General features: G+C 54.1%; 1 protein-coding gene across 8 annotated transcripts; it reads right to left on the bottom strand.

The window, feature by feature from the left end:
- Positions 1–61: 61 nt before the first annotated feature.
- On the bottom strand, positions 62–27942 carry PLEKHM2 (pleckstrin homology and RUN domain containing M2). Of its 8 annotated transcripts, none has more exons than XM_072883898.1 (21): positions 27545–27942; positions 15240–15346; positions 14982–15091; positions 13931–14030; positions 13289–13376; positions 12594–12780; positions 10849–10977; positions 10407–10466; positions 7502–7736; positions 5562–6341; positions 5230–5299; positions 5052–5142; positions 4657–4721; positions 4218–4306; positions 3528–3660; positions 3250–3440; positions 2889–2954; positions 2231–2390; positions 1820–1999; positions 1619–1735; positions 62–1236 (listed from the first exon to the last, which is right to left on the bottom strand). In XM_072883898.1, the coding sequence occupies exons 1-21, from the start codon at positions 27602–27604 to the stop codon at positions 1099–1101; spliced, it is 3156 nt and encodes a 1051-aa protein (XP_072739999.1). In that variant the 5' UTR covers positions 27605–27942; the 3' UTR covers positions 62–1098. The 8 variants fall into 8 exon arrangements, with proteins under 8 accessions (XP_072739999.1, XP_072740006.1, XP_072739998.1 ...); XM_072883905.1 differs by lacking the exon at positions 27545–27942 and adding an exon at positions 21336–21357; XM_072883897.1 differs by lacking the exon at positions 27545–27942 and adding an exon at positions 17001–17090.

Genomic DNA, 27942 nt, shown 5'->3' with positions numbered 1-27942 from the left:
GGAAGAGCAGCCCCCGGCACGGGACTTTCAGCCGGACGCACGGTGTAGGGCCAGATCTGAGTTACCAATGAATATTTATTTGGGGAGGGGGAAAGGAAGCAGATGTATATACATATAGATTCAGTCACGTACGTTTCCTCCCAGAAAAAGGCCCCGTGAACGTATATTACATGAGAAGGTCTCCAGATTATTATTATTTAAAAGCTGGGGTTGTGCCCCAAAGGGCTCGCTGTAGAGGGCAAGCGGTGACGGGTCCTCGCTGGCCTCGGATGCAGCGAGCCGAGAAGATGAGGACACGTTTGGTGGCAGCCGTGTGACAACGTCCCTTAGGACACCTGAAGAACATCGGACTCGATCTCTTCTCTCCCCCGGCACATGGGGCCAGCGTCCAAACCTCAGACTGGCTTCCGAGATCTCCTACAACCGCACCGAGATATTCAAGGCCAAATTTTTGGCGCTGGTCCTTCTTCCTTACCCTCCAATCTCAGCGACAGGCTGGGGAGTGGTTTTGTGATGTCTGGAGGCGCGTGGCCCCCGGCGATGCCGGGAGAAGGAGGCGGCGAAGCAGTGCCGTACTTGGTGATTGTATTAGCAAGGAGAAAACATGCACGGTAGCGATTTAGTGTTCCCGTCTCGCCACCTCCACGCCCCTACCCTGTTCTAAAATGAACAAGTCCTCAGTCCCGCTCCCCGCCGCGATGGGGGATGCTCATCCTCAGCCCACCCCGCTCCCACCCTCTCCCTCGCTACTAGTGGGACGTTATTCCGTGAACGGCAAATTATTTTGCCCCACGGCAGCTGGATGAGGAGGAGGGCACAGGCTCGCCTGCACGGCCGTACAAGGAAAGCGGCTGAGCTCGGCCTCGCCTCCAGCGTGGTGAAGCGTCCGGTTGCTCCCCAAAACACGCTGGACGTCCCCGACTTGGTGGAGAGCGTGGTGGGGACGGGGCGCGGGGTCCACAGCTGCAGGCATGTTCCTGGTGGGGATGGAGCAATGGCAGGAGGGTTTGGGGTGCCACTTGGCTGCAGGGCAGCCGGATACAGGCCCTGCTCTCCAAAAATAGGCCCTCCTCAGCTGTCCTTCCTCCCCGGCCAGGGTTAACACCAGGGGTCCCGCTCCGCTCGCCCGCGGCAGAGGCTGTCGCTGCGCTGCCAGGCGCTGTCGATGAGGCTCTGGGCATCTTCGCATTTCTTCTTAACGGTGGCGTCCAGAATGGCCTTGTGCAGGAGGTCGACCTGAAACACACGTGTGGGGCAGTCAGGAGGGGAACGAATGACGGCCGCTTCTCCCCCTGGTACAACCACCTCAAAAACAGACGGGAAAGTTGCCTGCGTCACAAATACGGGTGATGGAGGGGGATGGGGCTGACCCAGGTTCCTCCCCACTCCCCTTCCCGGCCCTGGATGCTCATGGCCCGCCTGGAAAGGGGACTTAAGCTCTGAATCCCACATCCCATGGTTACATGGACACGGAGGAGCTCCGTGGGTCTCCTGTCCTTTATGGGAAAGCTGGGTTCACCCTGCCGAGAAAAATTCACCCACTCCTTCCTCGGAGGGTGCCGGCCCCATTCACCCTTCCTCGCCGGAGGAAGGGCGTGACGCAGCCTTGCACGCTCACCTGGTAGATCTTCCTCCACGCGGCGTTCAGCGCTGAGAGGAACCTCTCCAGTTCTGTAGTGCAACTAAAATAGAGGACCCAGGGGGGCAGGAACTGCTTGCGGTCCTGAGCAAACTCCTAAACATCAAGAGAGAGGCCGGGCGTTACCACCGCGGTCCTGGCCCAGCCCTGGGCCGTCCGGCCCCGAAGCACCATGCTCACCAAGATACAGTACTCCTTGCCAGCCTCTGTGGAGACGGCGGTGACGTCTGTCAGCTCCACGGTGCCCAGCGAGCGGAAGAAGCTTGTCTGGCAGTCCTCGTGGCAGGTGAAAGCCTTCTCGTCCGTCAGCACGAGGCAGCAGGGGATGCACGGCGTAGGGGCAACGCCTTGGGGGATCACCTGCACGGGGTGGGGAAAGGGGGGGGTTAAAATCTGGCATGAAGGAGCCCCATCTCCATGGGGTGCCCCATGGGGAAGCCCTCCTGGCTCGGGAGAAAACTGCCTGCTCCATCCCTGCCAGACATCCCCGCTCCCGTCAGCAGCTCCGTGCCAGCGGGGCTGTGCCCCAAAGGGCTCTGGGCGAAGGAGGGGGCCAACGCACCCGCGTTTGGGGGCCTGTCCCCAGCTCACCCCTTTGGAGACAGCCTGGCAGAAGTACTGCATCCAGTCCGCCATGTCTTCCTCGTTCTCAGCACTCAGCTCCAGGGAGGGCCGGTCCGTCAGGATCACCTGGAAGGAGTGGGGCCGGTCGGTGGTGTTGGAGCGCCGGCATCCCCCGCACTGCTCGCCGCTGGGAGAGAGGGGGAGGATGGAGATCAGCAGGACGGACCGGCCAGTGCTAGCCTGAAAACAGCCTCCGTCTGCCCTCCCTGCGCTGCACGTCACCCCTTTTCCCCACAAGCACTCATTTCCCATCTGTGACGTCCCCAGCCACAGCTCCAAGGATGCCCTGTCTCTGCACAACGTGGTAGAGCTGGAGTCGAGCACGGTGGGTTTGTGGAGGTCGCCCAGCGTGGCTCTTGGAGGGGTACGTCAGCCCTTCAGAGGCCAACTCCCCATCAAAGGGTGGGCTTGGCATGCAAAAACCAGGAGGAAACGAGCCCATCTCCAGCTACGCGCACCGGAGCCAAAGCAAATGGGCACCTGCGCTCAGCCACGAGCAAGCGGGGAGTCCGGCGGCATGGACTAGACCGTGATTTGCCCTGAAACACCTCCCTGAACATCCCAAGGAGCTCCTGATCCCCAGATCCCTGCCAAATCTGGGCGCTACATCCTACCAGCCGCTTACCCCATGTTGATGGAGAGCAGAGGGGTGACGTCCGTGCGGTCTGGGTACTGGTACAAGATCCCGTTGCTGCCGTTTGGGAAGACGAGAGAGGTGGTAACTGGAGTCAGCTCGGCTCCAGCAACTGCACAAACACCCTCTGCCTTCGGTCCCACAGCCACTCCTGCCCTGCCCTCCACCCACGCAGTCCCGTGGGCTTGCGTTCCTGCTGCTGGGCAGCCACAACTGATGACTTTAGCCTCCCAGGTGACAAGATGTGTCCCTCTCCATTTCCCAAGCAGCTCCTGGGCAGCAAACCGGTCCCAGTGCCTTCTCCAACGAGCCCTGGCTGACCCCAGTCCCGACCCACAGCCCCGGTGCCCACCTGAGCACCACGAAGCAGGTCTTCCACTGCTCTTTGCCCAGGTAGGAGGTCCCCGCCTTGTAGTGCAGGATGCCGTCCTTGGTGACTGCGTTTTCGGCAGAGGTGTAGCTATTGTTGGCAGGTCCCAGAGCCTCATCCATGGGGTCCTCCCAGTGAACGAGGCCGTAGAAACGCACAACCACGTCGCAGGCCTGCGAGAATCAGGTGGAGAAGTCAACGGGAGGGAATTTCCCTGAGCTTCTGCCACGTGTGGTGATGGCTGCGATATCCAAACTCACCTCACACTTGGACTCCTGGGCCACGAACTTTGCAAGTGCCAGTTTCTCCATGGTGGCATCCGTGAGGATACTGGGGTATGGGGGCTCCCGGCACCCTTTGATCATGGCTGACTTCAAGGAGACCAGGAAAAACCTGAGAGGGAGACAGAGATCTCTGATGAGGCCAGGGCAAACAGCCCCTCACCTCCCTCATGTGCTCTCACACCGAAGAGGCTTCCCTTCAACGTGGGCCTCTGGTCTTCCAGACCAAAGGGTCTCGAAATCAACCTCCAGACCAAAGGCGACGGGGTTGCAAAGTCTGAGCTCCAGGAAGGAGATGGGTGAGACTGGGAGATGGACACACATCCCAACACAGATCCCAGTATGACCATCCAGGCCCTAAAGAGGCCACCTCCCTGAGCTGGCAACATGCAGAGAGCCCTGGGGACGTGCCTTGAAACTCAAGACCTCATCCCTACTCATCCCAAGTGACACAAAGGATACGCAGTCTGCATCGCCCAGTGCCTGCAGGGTTTAGCTGAGGGCATCAAACCAAACCCCAAACCCCCTCTGGTCGCAGGACTTTGTCGTGAAGGGCCGTCACCGGAGTCCCTCGCATTCCCCAGGTCACACCCGGAGTCCAAGGTGCTGGCCACAGGTCCCGCACCCCGGGAGGAAAGCACCACAGTTCACCACCCGGTCCCTGCTTACTCGGTGAGAGCCACGTCCGCGGTGTCGAGCAGGAACTGCTTCCTCCGATTGGTGCACACCAGAGTCACCGTCTGCTGATCCAGCCCAACCTGTGCCACATATGACCGGTTAGGGAAGCCAGGCGGGGGACGAGGGGTGGTGAAGCAGGGCTGAACCTGGCTTCTGGCCCCGGGGGAGAAGGTCAGTGGTTGCTCTGCTGCCCATGTGAAGATATGAGCAAGCTGGGCACCAGCAGAAGTGGCATTTGAGGGGGGATCACTTCTAACTCTCCCAGTCTCAAAGATTCACTGGCCAAAACGCTCCTTGGGGACACAGAGCCCCACAGAAGCACCCCACCGTGATGCTCCTGACACCCCTGCAGCTGGAGAGATGAGGACCGACCCCCCCACTCGCCTCCTGCTCCCCCCAACAGGGCTGACCCAACCCAGGCTGCACTCACCGAAATGTAGTCTAGCTCATTATAGGAAACTGCCTCCTCCACCATGTATGGCTTCTCCGCTGCCCCTGGCACAGACACAAAGAGCCACGTGAAGGGGGGCCAAGGACCCCAGCGCTGCCCGGATCTGGGCCACAGTGCAGCAGCAGCGACAGACCTGCAAACCAAGCCATGTCCCAGGCAGCACGGAGCCATGGGGCACGTGTCCCAGGGCTCCTTGGGGGACAAGTCAACCTGAGCTCCCTACTGTGACCGCCACTGCTCTGGGGGACACGAGGGAAATGGCAGGAGCTGGCAGTGAAGGTAGTGAGCGATGGTGCCCTAATTTATGGGCAAGCCACGGATGAAGCAAGCCTCCCTCCCTGCGGCTGAGCACAGAGGCTGTCGGGACAGGATACCTTTCCGGATCAGGTACACGTAGCAATCTGTCAGCAGGACGTAGATCAGCTGCAGGTTCCCCTCCATGTGCCCGGTGCTCATTCGGATCATCTGCGCGGAGAGAAAAGAGCTCTCAGCCTGCGGCTGATGCAGGCACAGAGCCAGTCCTTCGCGGGAGATCGACGGTGACCACCTTACCCTGAACAACTGTTCCTCGTTCTCCCGAAAGACATGGATCATCAGCAGGAGGAGATGGTTGTTATCCACCCTGTGAAGAGACACAGTAAAGGATGGACATAGACATGGGGCCGGGTGAGTCCAGAAAGGGCACTCTCGTTCCTTATTGAACTTGTCCATGATTTGGGCACCTGCTGGCCCCCCCAGACCTTCTCCTCCTGACCCCCTGTGCTCATCTTCATCCTGGAAGAGGATGGGCTTTGCCCCCCAAACCAAGGACAAAGGGAAAAGCGACAGCTTGAGCTCAAGGTTGTTTGGAAGATGCTCTCCCTGCTGAGCAAACCCAGCCTCACCTGAACTCGGAGGGATGGGTCAGCTCCGAAGGGCTGCCCTGCCCTTCCTCCACACCAGAGTCCTCAGCGCTGCTCAGGGAAGGGCTGGGCTGCTCCTTCTTCAGCTCACGGAGAGCCTGGGGGTTGGCGGTTTCTGTCTGGCCAGCTTGGGGTTCATCACTCGCCCCTCCAGACTCCTCTACTGCCCCAACTGCTTCTCCCTCTCTGCTTGCTTCTTCTTCAGGAGCCTCAGGGCCACCAGAAACATGTGGCGGTTGGCCAGGCCCTGGAGCGTCATGGTGGCCACCACCTGGTGCAGCAGCGTTTGGACTCTCGATGGTAAAGCGGTAGAAGTCCATGGGGGCTGAAATCCCCTCACTAAAGTCGCCAGAGGACGATCCATCCGGGGTCTCCCCTGGCGTGCCAGTCCGAAAGGGCTGCCCGGGAGGCTCGAGGGGGGCGTTCCAGCCACCAGGGTCCAGCTGCCCGTTCAGCCTGTCCATCACCTTGCTCAGCGGCTGCCCCACACTGTCCATGGACGTGTCCTTCATCTCGGGGATGCGTAAAGCCAGCTGGCTGAGGGCAGAGCGCTCGCGACCCTCCTCCTGCCCGCTCGGGCTTGGCTCACCAGCCGGGGCAGCGGGACCATCATCTCTCTGTGCGTCTTCTCTGTCACTCAGCCCGTTCACGCCGCTGTCTCCGCTGGCCTGCTGGGTCTCGGGCACTACAGGCGCAGGGGTGTTCACCAGCTCCTCGGGCTTCGCTTTCTTCTTCTTGCCTGTTTTCTTCTTCTTGGCTAACCTGCATGGTGAGAGAGCAATAGAGATGTCACTCATCTGTGCCTGCTTAGACTTTTGCAATATAGAGAGGGGTGCCACCCTTTCCCCAACAACCTTCCTTTGCCATTTTCCCTGTTGCAGAGAAATCCTTAGATCAAGAACATCTCTCAATGTGCGGTCACATAAAGCCCCCGTCTCCATGCCAGCTGTCACAAGAAAAGCAGGGCATGGACACTGTTTCCTCCCTATCCAAAAAAGAAAAGAAGCATCGGCTGCTGGACGCAGCATCTTGGGCTTCCTTTGGCTGCGAAGAGGATCACAAATGGATGTGGAGCTAAAGTGACGTAGGAGAAATCCCTGTCCAAGACCAAGATGCTGGGAATGGAGAAGGGAAGAGGACAGGGGAATGCTGTGTCCTCAGCTGCCAGAAGAGGGAGATGCAGGCTGGAGCCCGCTCCAGCACACTGGGGTGCTGGCTGCAGAAGTGTTCAGGCCTCCCATGGCACCCAAACTGCTGCCAGGTCACCCTTGTTTGGGAAGTGAGCACGGTGCTCCCCTTCCCGTGTGTCTGCTGGAGAGCGGGGTGCAATGCAACCCAGCTCCTCTGCTCCTCCCAAGAAAAACAGGGCGCAAGAACAAAGCACAGGCCTGCTGGGCTGGTTTTGGGGTGCCCCCATCCCTGGGTGTGAGCAGACAGAGCCTTGAGCTCTTTGTCTGGGTTTAAGGACTCCGAGGGACCCCTGGGGATCTCCTCTGCAGGAGTCAAACACAGGCCAGCAGGTCTGCAGAGGCATCTCCCTCAACAGGTTTAGCCACAGCTCATTGACAAACAAGAGGAAGGACGAGAGAGAAGATCTGAGACCCAGAGTTGCTGCAAACCTGCCACCAGCTGGAGAAAGCTTCAAACAAAAAGTCATGGCTTCCTCTGAGCTCTCCGATACAGACTGTTGGCAAAGGTCAGTCGAGCCAGCCTGTGGCTCTACAGACCCAAGGGACCAGCTCTGTTGAGACCTACAGAGCATCAGTTGATGTCTGGAGGTACAAAACCACTTTCTCATGATTGTATAAAGCCTATACCACAGATGCTGTCTCTGTTGGGCTAGAAGGGGTGGCACATGGTCACCCTTTGGTGACAGATGACACTCAGGGGCATGTTTCCAGGCCAGGCAGCTCTGTCCCTACCTGATCACCTCCAGCTCTGTGCAGCTCTCGGACTGGTCTGTTCCTTCAGGGGTGGCTTCTGCCTTCTCCTGGGAAGCTGTGTGCACCGGCGTGGTCTCGGCAGAGGACGGCACGTCGGCTTTCTCCTCGTTGAAGGGGTTGTACCGCTGCGTCGGGCTCTTCACAGAGGCCTTGCTGCCGTTTGCCTCCGAGGCGGTGGAGCGTGGGCAGCTGAGCGTGTCCGTGAGGTCTCCATCTGCAAGAACAACAAGGGAGGAGCAGGATTAATGTCAGCTCAGGCACCTGGATCAAGTCAAATCAAGCAAAGCTGCGTGCTGGGGGCTCGGGGCACTACATGGTCACCATACTGCTCGCAGTGACACCATCCCGGGCACCGACAGAGCGCTGTCGGACCAGCTTAGCTTCAGAGATTGCTGCAGGCAGCAGGCTTTTTGCGAGGAGGGACAGAGAGACCAGCGCGTGACCCGGCATCGCTCTGCATTTTGCTCCTGCTGCAATTTAGACAACGCCTGGAAATAACAGCTCGGTCACCCACGAGCCGGCAGCCGGATTAAGAAGTAGAGGTAGCGTCCTCGGGAAGGAACTTGAGGGGTCTGGGGGCCACAGTGCTCCTTAGCAAGATGACAGTGAGCTAAAGAGGCTGCTGCCCTGCATTGCTTCTTCTCCCCTGCGACTGGGTCTTGGGAAGATGCTTGCTCGGCTAGAAGGGCAGAAATGGAGCCAGCCTGTAGAGCAGCGATCCTTACGGAGCCGGCTGCTTTTCTCTGCTTGCATGAGACACACACAGGGGGCTGGAAGTGTCATGAAGGGGGGACACAGCATTCACCGGGGTCTGAGGACAGCAGGCTGCACAGACAGGTCATAGCACAACCGGCTTGGACCATGTTAGTCTTCAGAGGGAAAAGGAGCAGTGGAGAAGGGCTACAGGAGTCATGCTCGGAGTTATCCGTCCACAAAGTCACAGTTAAAGGAAGGTTACCCATGCCCTTCTCTTCTCCAGCACCCTTCATTTCCAAAGCCAGCTAGAAACCTCTTGCTAGGCAGGGAAACCCCTTCCGAAGGAAACCACAGCCCTGGCAGACTGATTCAGGGGCGTAGGTTTTGAGTAGGAAAATGAAACCTCCTATAAAAATCTAATAAAGGCAGTTTTGTGACGGCTGATTTCAAAACGCTGCTTTGTTCCTGCTGAAACGCCTGCCCCGCAGCGTGGAGGGTGTGAACTCTATCAAGGGAAGTAAATCGGGTAGATTTTTAATGTCTACATTAAAGGGAAAATAAAACATTTAAAAGCTATTTCAGCCCCAGGCTTCTAGCCTGTATCACCAAAATGAACGTCACTTCTTTTGCCTAAACCCTGCCGGTTCTGTTGAGACAAAACAATCTTTGTCCAAAATACAGAATTTTATCCCAAAATGCATTTGCTGAAAGCGGGGAACTGCCCCAACTTTCTTAACCTCTTGCTGTGTGTACAAACAGCAAGGAAGGCATCAGTAAGCTAACCTGGCAGGGGGTTACGATGAAAACGTTGCTATGGCCGAGGTTCGCTCAGCACACAGTAACCCAGCCCAGAGCAGCAGTGGATCACGCTGGCACCGCTTTGCAACCAGGACCTGCACACGGGAGCCGTGCACGCCTCCGAAAGCCGGAGGGATCTGTCCCCAGCATCCCTTGGCTTCTCCCAGCCTGCACCCAACACCCACGGTTAAGTTGCTCGCTGGGTGTTGGGTTTGGAAACGTGGTTTGTGCCCTGTAGGTGTACGCTCAAGCTTCAGGGACACGTTAAACCATCTCTGTGAGCATCTCTGCATGTGGGGTAAGAAAGAAGATGAGAGGGAGCGTGTTACAGCCCAAGAGCCATCCACATGGAATTCAGGCAGAATTTCCCCAAATATTCAGGTGGTACCGGTCAAGGCAATTCGGACCCAAGGCTCCATCCAGCTTTTAGCTGCAGAGGACAGAGCGTGGGTGTATTTCCTCTGGGGGTAAAGCAGAGCAGTCTCCTACTCCTGTGACATGCAAAGGATACACAGAGGGACTACATGTGGAGGAAGGAGAACAAGTTCTTCTAAAATGGGCACATGCTCTTGACCATAAAGGCCAGACATAGCCGACAAGTTGGTTTTAAAAGTGGTAAAATAAAAAGAAAGAAGTGTAGTGACCCAAACTGAGCACAGTGATGTGCTGGATGTTGTGGCTTTGAGAGAGATGTTTTGATACAGGAGAGCAGGGTCCAAGGAAAACAAAACCTCCCAAATTAATCCCCGCAAAAGGCCCAAAATTAAAGAAAGCACAATTAATTCAGCTGTTTTCCAGGGCTTTCAGGAAATCAATGAAGGTGGATCAGTTTTTCAATCAGCACCCTGCATGCTTTACCCCAAAGAGGAAATCTACGGCGTAGGGTCAGCTGGCACGGTCACGCTCATTTTGGACAGCTGCTGATCCCTGCCTGCCAGCTTCGCGGCGGGGGCGATTTTGCAGGTTTTCTTTTGTAACGTGGTATAAAGGCTCCTTTATCAACACAGGCCGTAACGTATCGAGCAGCCACAGAACCGCACTTGAAACTCCAGCCTCGAGTCTGCTACACTGAGCGCTGGGGCAGACACGCCTAGAAGACACGGAGGCATCGTCAGAGGCAGGAAAACAACCCTCTGCTCCAGCATATATGGCCAGGTGAGCGTGCCTGCATACGCCAGGAGCTGGGGAAAGCTTTGCACGTCTTCTTACAGGCGAGACACACAACCTCCCACCTTGGAGGATCTTTTCCGCTCCTTTCTGCCTCTACTGAATTCCATCAAGATGTGGTGGTTGCTCATTAAAGAAATGAACCAGGGAGCATGCAGCAAGCTTCAAGTGGCAGCAATGCAGAGAGAAAAACAAAATGTTGTAACAGATGAGTATGTCCCACCTTCCCAGTCTCTGCTGGGCATGGTCTGCATTGCTGGAAAGACATCTCCAAAATCATAATCTACAAAAACGAGGGATAAAACTCAGGATTAGAAATACAAGTAGTGGGGAGGGAGGGGGGGACAGGGGAGAGCGTGAAGGGGATTTGGGGAGGGAGATGGGAAAGGAGAGAAACAAAACAATCTTCCACTGGTATCTGAAATGCATGAGAAAATAGTTAGGGAACATGGATGCAAATGGAAACCAGCTGCACTAATGGTTGTTCCTGCGGGATGTTTGCGTTATGGGAGCTACAATGGGACCAGAGAAGGATGAAGGCCCCATTATGCAAGCCGCTGGAAAGCTAAACCAGAAAAACTGTCGGTGGTATGTACCTAATCAGGGATCCCCTTTGTGAACCAATTTAATTGCTCCGTGCCTCAGTTTCCCCACTTCACACTTACCTCCCATAGATACTGTGATGTTCGACTCATTAATGTTTGCAAAGCCAGGGGTCTGATTAAAGGGAAAAACTTGTCCTCTCATCCTAAAATCCCCAGCTCCACCTACACTCCCAGGGTAGCGAGATGCTCCTGTTGAAATGACGAGCAGTGAAATAGTTATTGAAGTTAAATTCCTCCATGCCGGAGGAACAGCAGCAATGGCTGCCCTCCAGGGGTCCAACACTTCCACCGTCCTCGTCCTGCAACAGGGGATGGCATTTCTACATCAGCACCAAACCCCTCTGTGCATGGGGAAACTGAGACACAGATCACAACCACTGCCTGGACACACAGAATAGCTTGCAAAGATGCTAAAACCAAAATCGAGCTCCAAAATGTCCTGGATCTCTACTCCAAACCCCTCTTCTCTTGAGCATTAAGCTTCCATCCAGCAGATGGGCCAGAGAGCTTAGCCAAACCCAAGTGACACCCCTTGCCCAGTCAATGGGGACAGGCAGGAGATGTGCTGGCACCAAGACATGTTCTGCTGAGAGAGGAACAGGAATACAAGCACTGAAACGGCTGCTTATGCCAAACCTCTGGGGACAGAAGAGCTTCCTCCTGTGACTTTTACTGCTAGGCTCCTCGTGCTGTCTCCAACTTACCTGGATGCTGGAGGTTTGGCAAGTCCCCGAAAGCAAACCCTTTCACGCTTACAGCACGAGCGCAGATGTCGTAGGTGAGCCCAAAACAGTGCTGTGCTTCAAAGCCCTTTGCTAAAATGATGCTAACGCCCATCTCCACATCTGCATCTTGCTTCCTGGGCTGTTCCTTCTCAGCATCTTTAATGTCTGCAGTTTCTATCTTGCACATAAAAGGCAACTGGCAGACCTTTGTCTCAGAGGGAACCCATCCATATGCGGACTCAGCCCTGAATTCACTGCATCCAATTAATGGCACGCATCACCCCATCTACTCCAGAATCCCCTGATCTCACTTTGTTCAAACTGACATCAAAAAAGGAACAGGGCTAACGTATTTTGGATTAGGAACAGCAGCAGCAGAGCTGCTCCTTCACGTGAACATGCTTCATGCAGCATAAGAGCTCCCTGCTCCAGCCTGAAGCAGGTTAAGGGGGCAGGCAAAAGGTACATGCCTTCTCAGTTCATCAGGAACACCACCCAGCCCTCTCCGGTAGGGATAAGGGGGCGAGTACAACAACTTATCAGGCTGCTGAAGTTAAGATGTATAAAGAGGAAAAACCAGCACCTCTGAGACCACTGGCTGCCTTTCCCTCAGATTGCAGACATGGAGAAAAGACTCTGAAAACTATTCCCCACCACCTGCAGCGCATTTGGATCTCTGGACTGCAAAATAAGCAGTTAAAAAGGTCCTCTGCAGCCCTGGATACCTGCTCTGAACTGGAAGCCACGTTCAGATACAGACACGATTTTTACTCCATGGGGAGATTTCTCCAGTGCTTGCTAAAACACACTCCCCAGGATGGAAACATGGCCCGAGGTGACTAGCATGGGAAGTCCTTCTCTCCTGGTCCGAGGCAAAAGGGCTGTCCACAGCTTAAATTCCAGCACCTCCCAAGGCAAGACGGGAGAGACTCACAGCCTAATTGCTGGGTCTTTTGTTTTGGTCTCTTCCAGTCTATCATTTGCTACCTCATTCAGTGCCTTGTCCGGTGCAGCAGCTCAGCTGAAGGAGGTGTGGGAGCACGCAGCCCTGACCACACCCGTCTCCAAAAAAACACTGACCTTCACTGGATGGAGCGATGGCACTGTCGTCCCATTCCAGGTTGGTGGAGGTGACTGAGTTGAAGGAGTTGAGGGACAGGCTGTCTGAGCCATGCACGGAGCTGGGCAGGCGGTCCTCAAAGTCTAGCAGGTACTGAGGTTTGTAGTAATCTGGCATGTATGGGGCCAGATCCAGGTAAGGAGCATCCTGCAGAGAAGAGAGCGTGGGGTGAGTCAGGCTCTGAGACACCACACACAGTTATTAGCACAGTCGAGACAAGGGGGCTGTCCTTGAACGTCCTCTGACTGTCCACTTCTGCCGCCTTTCAGAGGAAACCCGGCAGCTCCACTGCGACACCAAGGGTTAGCCAGTGGCTTTGTGTTTACCTGGAGGGACGCCAGCATTTCATACCGCACTTGCAGAGCTCAACTCCTTTATCCCATCAATCTGCCCCGCAGCTGGCTTCCTCACACCTGCCTTGTTCTTCTTCTGAACCGTGCAGAGCAATAACTGAGCAATAGGAATAAATCCCATTGCTGGATCTCCAAAGACCCCAGCCTAGAGCCTTTCCTAAAAGTGGCAGCTTCACGTTTTCAGCTGAATACCAACAAGAAGGTACACCCTAGAGCAAGCGGTGGGACCTGTGACACCCAGGACTCCCCCTGCTCGACATACCCGCTCTCCCAGAGCCAAGACAAACAGATAAAACACTCACCAGATCCAAGTCAAAGCGGATGAACTCCAGCCCGGACACCAGCGTTAAGAACAAGGTCAGATGATCGTGACTGCAAACCAGGGCGTTCCTGCAGCATGGATGAAACAGAAGAGCTTTAGAGATGTGGGAAAGAGAAGAAATAGCTACAAGCGCCCTTCTGTTTTCTTGGTGGTGTGTCTCCGAGCTGCTGCATAAACAGCCTCAGAGCTGTGAGCCTGCTGTTTTCCTCTTCCTAAGAGCAATAGCAGAGCTTAAAGGTAGATATATGTGGCTCATAGCAGGTGCGCATCCACTATGTGCTGTCCCTGAACTAAGCTACAGCCAGATTTCCAGGCGTTCACCAGAGCTGGGTCCCTGGACAAGAGCTCAGCAGCTTCTTGGAAAACATGGAAGAATATAAAAGGGTCCATCTGGGACTGGGAGTAAAAGCAGTGGCTAGGAGAGAGGCTTGCAGGCCCTCTTACACAGGACAGTGCGTCCACATCTGGGACCTTTAAATTAATCATGCAAAACCTCTGCAAAACCTATAAGGAAAGGTCAGACCCTAATCAACTGCTTGTTCCCCACTGAAAAATTAGGGCTTGCTTCTGACAAGAAGGAACGCCAACCAGTGCCCAAATGAGAACGAGCTGGGATACTCACTTGACATAGTACTTGTGCAGCAGGCTTAGGTTTTCCTGGAACAGCCTCAAATAGCTCTCCAAGGAGTTTTCGTTGAGGGCTAGGTACAGCCATGCCCGGCCTGAAAAGAAAGCACCAGAGAGATTTATCCATGGGGAAACGCCTGAGAAGTGAAGCAAGCCTGGAAATAAACATGAATCATTTAAAACACATCAGATCATTCATTCACATTTGTATCATTTCAGGAGAGCAATTGACCGTTGGGGAAATCTACAGGGAACAATGTCAGCAGGAGATGAAGGGGTAGATTCGTGATTCAGAGTGGGAATAAGAATAAGACACTGTGTGGTAGCCGGTTGAGAAGCAGACACACAACTGTGCCTCTCCAGTGAGATGGGAGCCCTGCTGGCATTTCCAGCAGGGATCGGGAGACAGGAGAGAGAGAGGGAGAATTGCTCTAAATCAACGCAGGTGCGATTTGAGATATTACACAAATTCTGGTGCAGAGAGAGGTGATGGTGGAGTCTGCGCTCAGCTCCGCTCTCACCGGTATGGGGCTTGGGAGATGAAGGGTGTTGGGATAATCAGGCAGAGAGGAGGTCTCTGGGCACTGTCCTGCGTCAAAAGCGGCCTCAATGGTCCCAAACTTCTGCTACAGACAACTCACAGCAGGGGAGAAGCAGCATCGGGCAAATGACAGCTACAGTGAGACCTTCTGGGGTGAGAGAGGTGATGCCTCCCATCTGCCAGAAACCCCTCCCGAGGGCATGGCCCAGCAGATCGCTTTGGTTTCACAGCAGCAGAAGCAGGGCTACATCTCTGACCCAACACCCGATCCTGAGACACAGTGCAATTATTTCTAGAGCCATCATACAGTTACGGCAGGACTCCCACCTCCTCGGCCTGAGCAAAGCAACCCGGACTCAGCGGGGAGCTGCAGGCTGGCTCCCTCAATCTGCCTGCAGCCCCAGCCCTCGAACACGCAGCCAGCACAACCTGCCTGGGCCTCCTGCCAGACATCCCCAAACCGAGGTTTGCCCTCAGAGCTGGGGCAGCGTCTGCGAATACTCACTGCGTCCCAGATTGGTAGCCACATGCTGAAGCACTTCTATCTGTTTGATGGCTTCCCGGCGGGTGAAGTGAACGACCAGCACCCAGTAGCCCAAGGAAAGATCTTGCAGGCTGGAAGAAGCCCAGAGGAAGGTTAAGCAAGGGCTTCGTTATCTCCATCCCAATTACTGCCTAGATGGCTTCCCCATGCTGAGGCTACACGCTAGGCAAAGCATGGTGAAAAGCATCCCAGCAGCCCAGAAGCAGGCTCCACACTTACCCGTAGAGCAGAGCATGGTCCAGATGTTCACAGAGCCGCTGCAGGACCTTGTCATGGTTTCTGATGGCCGGTGTCTCGTCTTCACAAGCAGCAAAGTAGCTCTGCAGCTGCAAAAAGAAGAGATGGGATGGCTGAAATGCCCTTCTACAGCCCACTGAGGAGGCAGATGGAGATGCCAACACGCTCACCGCCAGCATTAAATAGCTTTTTTTAATCTCTCAGCTTGCTAAATCTTGATGCGGGTTACTTACGGGATGTAGCAATTGGTCTTAAGAGTATCCTAAAGGCAGTAACTCATAGGGAAAACCTCACCCACAAAGATTTGTGCCCTTTTCAGACATGCCAGCAGCGTGGCTGCAGCTGCACAACCAACTTCCCCTGTTTGTTGAGCAGGCAGGCTGAGCTGCACAGCCTCCTCCTTCACAGCTAACACTACAGCGGGGGTTTTAGTGGCTCCTCTGCAGTGCTGCAGCCATCACAAAGTGGTTCAGAACAGAAATAAATCAGGGCTCTGGGCTCCGTTTCTGGCTCTGCCATGGACGAGTCCTCTCCTTGGTCTCAGGGTCTTGCCAGGGAAAACCCTAGTTGGGGAGAGACGTTGCTTCCAGGTATAAAAGATGCTCCGAGTCCAGGAGCTTCATTCTTGCAGCACGCGCGCTCTGTGCTAAATCTGTGAAATCTCAGCGCAGTTTCAGCATCCCGGGAAGAGACAGAGGTTTTCTTGTTACAGGCAGCTCGAGTGACCGCTGCGATGCTGGGTATTGATGCCAGGCAGCTGAGAGCTGCCCCAGACTTTCAAACACAGGCTGGTACGGATTGCCTGGCTGCATAGCAGCGGGGACTCAGAGGGTGCAGAGGGCAGCACAGATACGGACGGAGGCACGTGCATATGGGACAAAGGCAGCTCAACTAATCCCGAGTCGTTTGCCTCTGCTGGGGTGAGGCTACATTGCTACAACGCATCACGTCACGTAGCTGCCGCTCTCTCAAAAATCAGGACAGCTTGAGTCATCCTCGGTTAACCCGTTTGCAGCTGCAAAGTTAGCTCTGAAGTTAGCACTGGCCCCGTGCTCTGCTGACAGCAGCCCTGGAGGCTCGACACAGCGTAAATTGCTTTTCTGCTTCTGCAAAATCACTTGCTAGAAATCCTAGAAATCCCCTTACACCCAAATCCTATATCCCTTCTCAGCTGACCCACCGGCCTCCTCCTGCCCCTGGAGCTTACAGATCTATTTAGGTCCCCGTCTTGCACATACTTGGCATTCAGGCAGGGAGATTACTCGCCCAGGATGTAATCTCAGCTGTATACGCCACGTTTATTTGCTCTGGCTGGTGACAACTGAGCACGGTTCAGCTGAGCCACGACAACGCATCACCCACACGTACATTATTTTGGTGGCCCAATACGTCTTTGCCAAACCTCACCAGTTAGACGGTCGATTTAAAAACCAAAAACTTGATGGTATTGTGCTTGTCGAGTCTGACTTGTCCGCAGAAACTGGTTTCTCCTCCTGAATTATTACTATAGCCAGGGAAGCTCCTTTAGAAAATCATCCAGTGTTGATGGAAAAGTTATCAAGGGGACAGAGAACACCTCACAGTGCCTGGGGAACTGTTCCCCACAACCCTCTTAAAAACATGAATACTCCAACACCCTCCTGGCTTGAAGACCTCCTGGCTTGAAGCTCCAACACCCTCCTGGCTTGAAGACCTTGACTCTCTCTGGAGCTCTTAGGTAAGATGGGAGAGACAGGTGTGTACCTGCACGGAGCAGGTCCCAGCCCTTACGTGGGAAAGAACTGCTGAGCCGGAATAATTGCAGCCAAATTCCCTCATCCGATCGCACAGCGCAGTTCAGCCTGCCCCTGTCCCGTCTAGTCCAGAAGGTAAATCCCCTGGGGAAGGAAATACACAATAACATTTTGTTTGCAAAGCCACCAGCAATGCACAGACTTTTTCACAACACCCCGGTGAGACCCGAAGCATTTCAGCTCAGCAGCTCTTACCCGTTTTTGGGAAGAAGTTGTCCCAGAAGATTTACACTATTAATAGGCAGCCCAGACCCAAGCAGGGAGAAGAATGCCCTAAAATTCCACTATTCAAGAACTATTTCAGGAGCTACCTGCAGCCAGTGTTTAAAGCTCAATCCTGCAGCGAGGACACCAGAGGAAGAAAAAAAGTCATAATTTAGAGCTGTATCCCTCTGGCAATGGATAGGTGGAGCCATGGGGGATGTTCCCCACGAGCTGTCTGGAGCTCACTAAAAGATCCCATTTTTGGGGAAACTGAGGCAGGAAGCAAAGCCCCTGCCATACAGGACACGAACCAGGATTTGAAGGCAGAAATTCCCAGCTTGTCCCAACCAGGCTGTTGCCTCTGCAGAGAGCTGGGGTACCCTCGGAGGAGGGTTCCTGTCCTGGGTGTTTCTGCTGGCTCTGTGCTGGCTTAAGAAAATGCAGCTGTGAGGGACAGCTAGGGGGAAACAAAAATACATCAGGCACTCCATTAGCTTACCACTAAAAACAAGGAGCCACGCAGCCAGCTCTGCACACACAGCTTGGGGAGGTCATCTTGGAGGGAACTTGGAGCCTGTCTGTGCCACCAACTGGAGGAACTCCCTATAACAGGGAGACTCCAAGCTTGGGCAGCGAAAGAGATGAGCAAATAGAAGCATTTCCTCTTTTTTCTTTCCTTCCTTCTCCAAAAATAACTCAGATCTTTGTTACAGTCCTTCCTGCAGCCAGTTCACAGCTCCCAACCCTCTCTGTAGCTAAACAGACTGACCTGCTCCCATCACCAGAGGATGCAAACCGTTAGCAAACAGTGGTTGTCTCCTCTCAGCATCTCGGAACATCAAGAAGCACCAGGGAATTTCTGAAAAACAGATTTCTCTTCCCTAGAAAAGCCAAATCTTCCCCCCATGAAGGGATCTAGGTTTTGAAGGGCTCATTCTGTGTTATATTAAGGCTTGGTGTTACTTTCAGCTGCTCTTCAAGGAGCATGCAGCCTCCTGCACCGCACAAACCAGCTACCCCTGCACTGCACCCCCTTCCTGGGGAGCCTGCTGGAAAACCCAGCCCCATAGCGATGTCCAGAGCAAACCTACCCCAAAAGGCTCAAGTATGCCCCTCTGCAACGTCAGGAGCCAGAGGATGACCTGGTGTGACTGCGTTGCTCAGAGTCATGGGATCATGCCAGCCCTGGGCACGTGGGACCCTGCTCACAGGAAACGCTTGCTCAGCAGTTTTGGATTTGGGTTCGGGCGCTCCGAGTCACAGCATTTTAGGAGCTGTCGGTCACAGGGAAGCGCACCAAGGGCTCGCTCCTACTTGCAGGCACAAAGATGTGCTGCCACGTTCCCCGGACGGTGCTGCGTCAAGGGATGGTGCTGCATCAAGGGACGGTGCCGTTTCCAGCATCCCTCCAAAATAAACAGGGCCAACTGCTCACAGCCCCGAGAAAAGGATGTGGACGGCCTGCTGGAGGACAGCAAGCCCCCAAAAGAGATCAGCAGGAGAGATCAAGCGAATCCCTGCCGAGCTACCACATTTCCAAGGAGGAAACAAGACAGAACAAGCCTTGGGATCTCCTGGGTGGAGTCATCCCTACAGCGAGGGTGGCGAAAGGCTGCGACTTGCAAAAGCTGATGGGGAGGCATTTTCGGCTTGGGAAAAAGGGTGAAGAGACACATGGAGGAAAGGTACGGTGAAATAGCTTTCCCAGTTGGGGAACAAAATCCAGTTGCATCATTTCCCAAAGGCCTGCTGGCCTGCTCCAAGATCAACCTTGCCCAAAATCTGTAGGAATTAAGACCTCAAGCATCTTGGGGCAGAGACACAGACCATGGATGGTCCCAGCATCTGACCCTGATTGTGCAGCACACACATCCGACCCACATCATGCAGTGATGTGGCACTGCCCTGAAAAAATGGCATTTATATGGAGCGTTTACTTCTGTCCTGTAAATCGCTATAACACACAAATGAATAATTTGAAACCAACCTCTCCCTAATCACAGCGTGGCAGACGGACCTGTTTGGGAGGTGGTGACCAAACTTTATGAAGCATCCACAAAGCAGCTCCCTGACATATCTGGGCAGCGAGTCGGGCTGGAGCCAGGGAAAATCAGGAAGGAGGCAAACAATAAGGTTAAAAAGCATTAACTGAAAGTGACATTGGTCATCTCTGGGTTTTCCAGAGAGATGCTCTTCCCTTTGTCTCCTCCGTGCTCCAAAACCAGAAGGAAGAGTTGAAGGCTGGCTTGGACAGAGGACTCGTGTGGGGCACAGCAAACACCTCGAGCCCTGACCCAAGGCTATTTATAGACATTCCTGCGGCCAAAATAAGAGCCGTCGGCATACAGAAGGCATCCCCGCCATTCACTGAGACCACTCTGCAGCCCCAGCTGCGTCCGAGCACCGGTGTTGCGACAGCACGGGACAAAACCTGCTTCGGTGAACTGGTTACAAAAGCCCAAACACTCAAGGCTGGCGAGTTAAACACACTTGAGAAGAAAGCAGAGCAGAAGGGCGTTTGTCCAAAGGGGACAGAGAGCTGGTTTGCACTGAGGGGAACATGGGGTTTGCGCTCCTAACAATCGCACCTTGTCCCCATTGAGGAGAAATTTGATTTAATTGCTGTTTATCAATCACAGGTTGATTTTTTTTTTTGCAGTGATACACCACACCCCACTCTGGCATGCACAAGAAAGGATATTCCTTGCACAATTTTGTAGCCTACTAATTGTACCTGTTCTCAATGAGTGTGAAGCTCTCCAGGCCTATTTGCAAAGCTCCTGTGTTGCAAGAGATGCCAAAAAACAATCAGGCAGCCACACTGTAAAGTCCATTCTCCAAACCTAATCATTCTTGTGGCTCTCCTTTGAAATCTCTCTAGTATTTCTACAACCTTATTGAAATACTGAAATACAGTCTCCTGACCTGTTCAGGGCTGGCCGCAACCCAACCAAGTCTCCATCTCCCCTCCGTAAATCTGGCCCGCAGATGTTTCACTAGCAGCTTTCCAACACCAAGTTCATTTCCCTTGTTCTGCTTGGTATTTCCCTGGCAGGACAAACATGGTGAAAGAAAAGCAAATAGCCCAATTGGGCACTCTTTGCATTCCTCCGGCTCCCTAACCACAGCACTTGCTGCATGGGAAAGGTGAGAGGCGCTTTGAAATCCGCTTTCCCACCCACAACACACGGACTGGTGAGGGGCTTTCCCCAGCTGCAGGAATGCAAACAAAAGCAGTACCACAAAGCAGCAAGCGGACAGCCAAAACATAGCAGAAACTGTGGCAGCCTTTTTTCTGCCTCAATTCCTGTCCTCTCACCATCTTCCCCAGTGGCTGGAAAGACACTTTTTCCAAGCTATCAAGTAGGTGTTTTTCTTTGAGGGCAGTATTTCATGAGCCATCCAGGCAGGCAGCTGGAGGCGCAAACCCTTTGCTAGACCCAAAACCCTTCCCAAGCCTGCTCCCAGCACCTGCTTTTCCACCACGCTGCACGACTGGACAAGGATGGTGGCACGTTACCCACCGGACTGCACAGCCAGAATAACCCTCTGCAGCAAGAGCAAACCCATATGGTTTCCTGTGAACACCGCTTGCAAAGCTGTTTAACAATGTGATTAAAAAAATGCTGATTAAGATCTGGGTCTTGGCACTCAGTCTGGGGCTGTACCCAGAGCTGAGCACCCTCAGGAGCAAGCCTGGAGCTCCAGGGAGCACCCAAAAAAGGTGGCAGGTGACTGACTTTGTCCCAAGCAAGTGATGGCAGCTCAACTCCAACGGGAGAGGCAGTGGGAAGGCACAGGACAGACACATAAGAACCGGCACTCTCATACCTGCTCAGGGGAGTACCGACATTCAATGGCAAACGGATAAAGAGGAGGCTGAACTACTCTGCCTGGAAAACTCCTAGTCTTCCATACCACCCATAAAAGCAGGCTGAATTTCAAGGCAGGGGTGTTATTCTCTCTTGTACACTTGTATAACACAAAGCCCTAAAACTTCAGCTCCAGCAGGACATTTTGGAGGTTGCATACATGATCTGACTCAACATTTCTTACAACAAGCTTCCAAACCAGCACTGACCTCAGCACCCAGCTTCCCATCCCGCACTCGGTATGCCTCGCTTGGGTCTTGTGGTTTTCCTGATGAAATACATCAGCATGCTCAGCCCACCAGCACGTTGAAGGCACCACAAGTGACACTGGAGCAGCCCGGAGAGAAACAGAGTGTGTTTGTGACCTGCAGAGACAGGAGCCTGAAACAGGTGAAGCTGAAACCCACAGCAAAGATGCTCTGTGGCTGGAAAAGCAGAGCTTTGAATCATTTGCAATCCAGCGCCTGCGAGGTTGTCACCTCCTGGGACACGTACACTTGTCAGCTCCGACACCCCGAAGGCTTTTCCAGGGCTTTCCTTCACTATTTCTGAGCAGCAAACCTTGCAGCAGGCTGGACCTGTGCATGGCTCAGCCAAGGACAGGATTCTTTCCAGCAGTGACACTTGCTTGCAAGTTGCAGGGAGCATCCCATTCCTCTGTCACAGTGAGCAGAGCGCACGGAGCATGGGACAGCCATGGAGCTGGCTGCTTGTGGAACAGGATCCCTGCACTCACTGAAGGCAGACAGAAAGGTCACATGCTCGGCACAACAGAAAAAACAGATTTCATGGGAAGGAAAAAACAAGTCTCCTTGGTAAACACGCCAAAACAAGCGAGCGCAGGGTGCTTGTGCCCTGAAAGTCTTGGTAACGGTGCTGCTCTCCCAGATAGCTGCTGCTTACTCACATGCTGGCTTTGACTCTCTCCCCGTTGACCAAGCCTCTGGCTCGCAGTTATTTCGGTTTCCCCTCCTGGTCCAGGGCATCAGAAGTGGGGAAAGATGAAATCGCTCAACAGCAGCTGGAATTGTGCAATCAGAGGCAGACGCTCAGAGGCATTGCTTCAGCTCCTTGTACAAAACCCACTGCTGCAATTCATCCTCCTAAACCAACTGCTCTCCCAGAAAAATGCTTTGTGCTAGCAGTAGGAGAACAAACGGGATTTTTTGCTCCCCAAAAGGTTATCATAGCCTTGTCCACCAGCAGATCCAGAGCTGGTTTTGAGAAACCTCTCCTCTGGGTATAAAGAGACAACAACAGTTTAGGTACCCGCAGAATCCAATCCCCTTGGCAACTGCAGATGATGAACCTCGTATCATCACCAGGCCTGTGTCAGGATGCAGCATTAGGAGTTTCAAAAGAGATGAACCTTGAAATACTCAAGTAAGGCTGCAGTCTCAGCAGAACCACAGCAAATGGCTTTGTTCACTCACCAAGCAGTGGCAAAGCCTTAAAGGACCACCAAAATATGTAGTGTCGGAGCTGGAAGCGTTCGCAGACTTCTTAAAGCACCTGAGCGACCCTTGTGTCTTCACAGCCGACTTACGAGCTCTGTGAGATTGCTGCCAGCTTCTGCCATGGGCTTCTGGCAGTCTGGCAAACCTGGTACACATGGCGAAGGGGCATGCCAGGACTGTCAAGGGGAGCGGTGTACGTGTACCGACATCGATCCCTGCTGCGTGCTCCCCACAGCAACAGCGGATGTGGCCTGGAGCAAAGATGAGTGAGAGGAAATACCCTGGCAGAGGTAAAACCCCCTGTGGTCTTAGAGCCAGTGAGGTGCCCCTCAACAGGAAGCAGAAGACAAGTCGCTATTTGGCTATTTTCACGTCTCCAGAATTGCTACCTCTGTGTCACGGCAGCTGGGCTAAATAAATCCACCCCGCTGGAGATGAGCACATTCCCTATCTGGTTTGAGGAGGGATGCTCCACTCCAGCGCTACTTGTTCCTCTCCAGGACATGGGGGCACTAAGCCATCCCCAAACCTACCCTCCCTTGCCGTGCAGGAGAAGCAGAGACACTGCAAGGCAGAGCTCAAGGATCCCATGGGACTGCAAAGACATTTCAATGCTACAGGGCTGAAACTCTGATCTGGGGACAAGCAGAAAAGGCACAGCATTAATTCACTGTGGGGGAAGTGGAAACCTTCCCAAAGTCATGCATAAACGGAGCAGAGCCAGAGCTTTTGGCAAGAATTCCTGCAACATCAGCAAAAAACATCACTCCACCTGATTGACATGCACCAAGAATCAGCTGCTCTAGAGTTCATGGGAATGTGTGTCCTTCAAAGCCAGTAGGAAAGCCTGAAAAACAAAGAGGAGCCCCAAAATCTTGGATTCTGATTTCTTTTCTGGTTTTAAGTTTAGCTCCTGGAATTGCCAACAATGAGCACTGTTTAAGGACTTTGCATTTTCACCACCTAATCACAAGCAGGACAGCAATAAGTCTCTCCTTAACGTACTGCCATGTCCAGGAGGGCATGGAAATCCAACAAGAGAATACAAAACATCTACGCTACCAGCTTCAGCATGGACCAAGTCACCTGTGATAGCTCTTAGCTACCAGGAGATGGTTGGCCAAGGATGGACATGAAGCTGTTGGCATTTCTAGCGTGCTTATCACGGCAAGAGTTCAACTGGAGCCAGCTCTCATCCCACTGCTGCCACGCACAGTAATCTCTCCTAGAAGAAAAAAAGCACTTGAGTGAACAACGGTCTGCACCCCACTGGGAGAGGATGCACAAAAAGCGGTGAATGCACACTGAGCCATAACATGCCCATCTCCAGCTTTCTGCCTCAATAAAGCCCTAATTCTTTAAAAAAAAAAGAAAAAAGGGGTTAGGCATCAATTTGCACAGTAATTTGTGCTGGAGCACAGCCCTCAGCAGAAAGCAGGGTGAGGGAACACTGGATGGGAAAGGGGAAAAGGAATGGTCACAAGACAGAAGCAACGAGCTGCACGGCATCACACTGTCCACGTAATCGGAGCAGAAAGCATTGCCCTCTGAATTAATTTATATCTCCCAAGGAGGACAGAGAGGACAAGCTGTAGATGGGAAATCAACACCATGCTCACAATTCCCTTAGATGTGTGCTGGAATTGAAGCAGGGACCCAACTTGCTACTGCTGAGCTCTCCCAGCCTCTCCTGAAGCCACCAAGAGCAGCAGCCTCTCGACATCTCTCCAGCTGCAGGGGACAATTTATCGGGTGTCTAAATTAGCTGTTCTGCCTCCCTCTCTGCAGTCGAGGCCTGCTCTCACACCTCTGCAGTCAATGGCAAAGCTACCGCTGATCTCTGAGATACGGGTGAAGAATGTGAACGGTCCAGATCTGGCACTCGGGTATCACACAGAGAAACCCACAGGTTTGTAATTACCCTCTCCAAGCAGGTTTGCATCCCTACCTTTTCTAGCTGTGTTCCATCCCTCATATTTCTAGGAAAATAAGAGAGAAACAGTCCTGTTCACTGAGGCTTGAGGGATTTGCTTGAAATTGAAGCACTTTTTTTGCTGTCGATTTGTACAGAATTTACTCACTGCTTGTGATCTGACCTCCCACTCCTGAAATTCAGAAGCACCCTGCAGAAACTGAAGTCACAGCCAGGTAAAGTCACAGCCACAAGTCTCTGTGGCACAAACCCTGTCCAAGGCTGTGCTGCTGCTCGTTGCCTTCCCCATCTGAGGCAGAGGGAAGGTGACAAGCGTCTGGATGGTTTTCCCTGTGCCACTCAGTGAAAATAAGGCATTTCTGCCGCTGCTGCTGCTACTCAAAGCCTGACATTGTAACCAGGTACCTCAGCCTTCAGTGGTGGTTTGCCACAGTTTGCCCAGTCTCGAGGTGGGGTTTAGTCCTGGCTGTCTTCTAAAATAACATCTGACTTGCAGTCCATGGACTGCTGAGAGTCCACAAACTCCTCTTTGGGTCTGAAGCTGAGAAAAGAAAACCTATCATCATTTGGCTGAAAAGTGGTGTGGAGAGGTGTGTACATCACCGCAGCCACATCCAAACCCTCTGCTCTGCAACTCAAACCTGCAACGATGGCGAAAGTAAGGAGCGAGCTACCTACACAGCTAGGAAGCTTTTGAAATCAGAGGTGAGATACTTGGAAAAGTCCTCCACGCCTCATGACACAATCCCAGCAATGAGGAGTTACTCAAGACAGACCCAGAGGTAGGGAGAGGAGGATGAACGAGAGCAGGATTTGTCAGGGCGCAGGAAGGGTGTACCTGCTCCCCTAACCTACTACCTTACTCCTCCCACAAACACAGAGAAAAAGAGAACTATCAGGGACTTGAGGGCTGAATTCAGACAGGAATACATTGGGAAAAATTAGCAGCTCCATAGCTGAAGGGGAGCAACGTCCCTGAGGAAGGAGAACTGCATCCCAGGGGTAAAAAGCAGGGGTGTGTCAGTGCTGGACTTTCGCCATGTGGTCGAGTTTGGTTTCACTGGGATAGTATAAGTAAGTCTGTCAGCCTGAAGTCTCACGTAGGTTCCTACATTTCCCTGAGCTTTCTCACTCTGAACTGAGCAGGAAAGCAAAAGGGGCAGCATTGAAAAACCCCCAAATCCCTCTTCACCATTAGACCAAGACAGGAGTTGGCAGAGGTTGAGGCAGGTCTAGGCAGAGGTGTGTTGGCAGAGCTGCAGTTGATGAGTCCTGTTCAAGTACGATAATAATTAAAACCACTGCGTTGATTTTATAGCACTTCCAACAGAGATCCCCAAGGATTTTCTGAATGCAAATAAATTATGTCCAACAAATCCTGTGTGGGAAGTAGTATATCCTTACACGTATGGGGAAACTGAGGCAGCTAGGTCAGCGCTGTAGAGCATCATAACAGAGCCTGGAGCAGGCTGAACATCCACTGATTTCCAGGTAGGTAAAAAATTATCCTTAATTTTTAGAGGACAGAAAGGTGAGAGACCAGAGGACAGGGTGACCCATGGAAGAAAAGAGAAAGGCTGGGAGGGGTTTGTACATCCATCCTACATTCCAGAGGCAATGCCAGGCCATCCCTTCTTTAACAGTGCTGGGAATTCACTCGTGATGGTCTTCGTAAGACAAGCTTTCATGGATGAATCTGTGTCAGGACACATTGCAGACCACAGGAAAACTCCTATTCCATAAGGCAGCAGAAACTCATTAACTGGAGAAATATCAGTGAGTCCAGAAAGCCTCCTTTCCCCCAAAACTTGGGATGAAAACTGGAACAAGACTCCCTTTACCTCCTCAAACAGAGCTTGTGTTCTTTCTCAAACATGGCTGGAGCTCACATGTGGACCAGGCAGGACATGTGGCCCAACCCAAAACTTCCAGCATGTCCTTACAACTCACTCCTGTGACCACCCCAAACTGACTCCAGTGTCCTGGTCCACTTCGTGACAGCAAGCACACGCTCCCCACCAAAGGGATGGGCTTTAAGGAATGCTCTCACTGGCAGCAGATGCTGAGGGGCAAGGAGAAAGGAGGGGCAAGCAGAAGGACAAGGTGAGAGATGAGGTATGACAGGACACACCTTCAAAGCCCTCATTTTGAGGGCTCAGACCAGGGCATGGCCAACCCACGGCGTACACCTGCCTGGAGGGAGGACCTCTAGAAAGAGGGTTTCACGCTGGACTCATCCAGATGCCTCAATCATACAGCCCCAGGAAAAAGGATCCCACCAGGATCCCCCCAGTCCTGTCTGCAGGAGAAAGAAATCCTCTGAAAAGGGGGCACCCCAGGGGGGAACCCCAGTATATCCCAACCAGCAGAGACAGAGGTTCCTGGGGGTGACCCTGGCACTGTCCCTTGGGCAGGGTGGGCCAGGGGGTGACCCCACACCCCCAGGGGTGCCTCTGGGGTGTCCCATGGCACCAGGAAAAAGGATGCCTCCAACCTCACATGCACAGCACAGGGGGTCTCTAGGGACATCCCCAAACCTGCACAGAGGAATCCCTAAAGGTGTCCCCTGCCTCCGGCAGAGGGGATGATGGGGCATCCTTGACCCCATACTCCTGTCCCAAAGAGTCCCCCAGTGTCCCTGGGGTGTCCCCAGCCCCCTACCTTGGGTGGTGGGGGGGGTCCCTAGGGACTGTCCCCCAGCCCCACATCTCAGGCAGCGGGGTCCCTAGGGACTGTCTCTCAGCCCCACATCTCTGGTTGTGGCGTGTGTCTGGGCGGGTCCCCAGGAGCGTCCCCCAGCCCCACACCTCAGGCAGAGGCCGTCCCCAGGGACACCCCAGGACTGAGGGGTCCCCAGGGCTGTCCTAGGGCTGTCCCCAGGCCCACAGCCCTTGCAGAGGGGGTCCCCAGGGCTGTCCCCAGCCCCACGGCCCCGGCAGAGGGGGCTTCCCAGCCCCACGACCCAGTTACAGCTGGGGGGGTGTCTCCAGGGCCACCCCAGCCCAACACCGGGGCCCCCGCCGCCCACCTTCTTGACGGAGAGGGAAATGTTCTCCAGGATGCGGTCCTTCACCTCCGCCGGCTCCATGGCGCCGCCGCCCGCCGTTGCCGCCGCCACCGCCGCCCGCCGCCGCACCCGCCCGGCGGAGGCCGAGTGCCGGCCCACCCGCCGGGCCCGCTCGCCGCCCCGCCGCCCCCCGCCGGCCGGCTCCGTCCTGCCGGCTGCCCCGGCCCGGCCCCGGCCCGGCCCGCCGGCTGCGGGGTGGCGGCCTCCGCCGCCGCTCAGCGCGCCATGGCCGCGCCGGGGCCCCCCGCGGCGGGCGCGGAGGCGAACGGGGCCCCGCGGGCAGGAGGGAGCGGAGCCGAGCCGAGCCGAGCGGAGCCGAGCCGAGCCGCACTCGTGACGGGCGCCGCGCTCCGCCAGGA

The sequence above is a fragment of the Ciconia boyciana genome, chromosome 19 (genome assembly GCF_034638445.1).
Source record: "Ciconia boyciana chromosome 19, ASM3463844v1, whole genome shotgun sequence".
Taxonomy (NCBI): Eukaryota; Metazoa; Chordata; class Aves; order Ciconiiformes; family Ciconiidae; genus Ciconia; species Ciconia boyciana.
Note: the sequence above shows the minus strand (reverse complement) of the source record. Positions and strands in the feature narration are given on the sequence as shown.

What these genes read in the sequence shown, in the direction of transcription:
- PLEKHM2 (XM_072883897.1), bottom strand. Translation starts at nt 17,075, where the DNA reads ATGAGGGAATTTGGCTGCAATTATTCCGGCTCAGCAGTTCTTTCCCAC. An exon ending in ACCCATCCCTCCGAGTTCAG is followed by an intron (nt 5,300 to 5,561) that starts GTGAGGCTGGGT and finishes GTCTCTTCACAG; the next exon opens with GGTGGATAACAACCATCTCC. An exon ending in CGTGTACCTGATCCGGAAAG is followed by an intron (nt 4,722 to 5,051) that starts GTATCCTGTCCC and finishes TGTCTGTGCCAG; the next exon opens with GGGCAGCGGAGAAGCCATAC.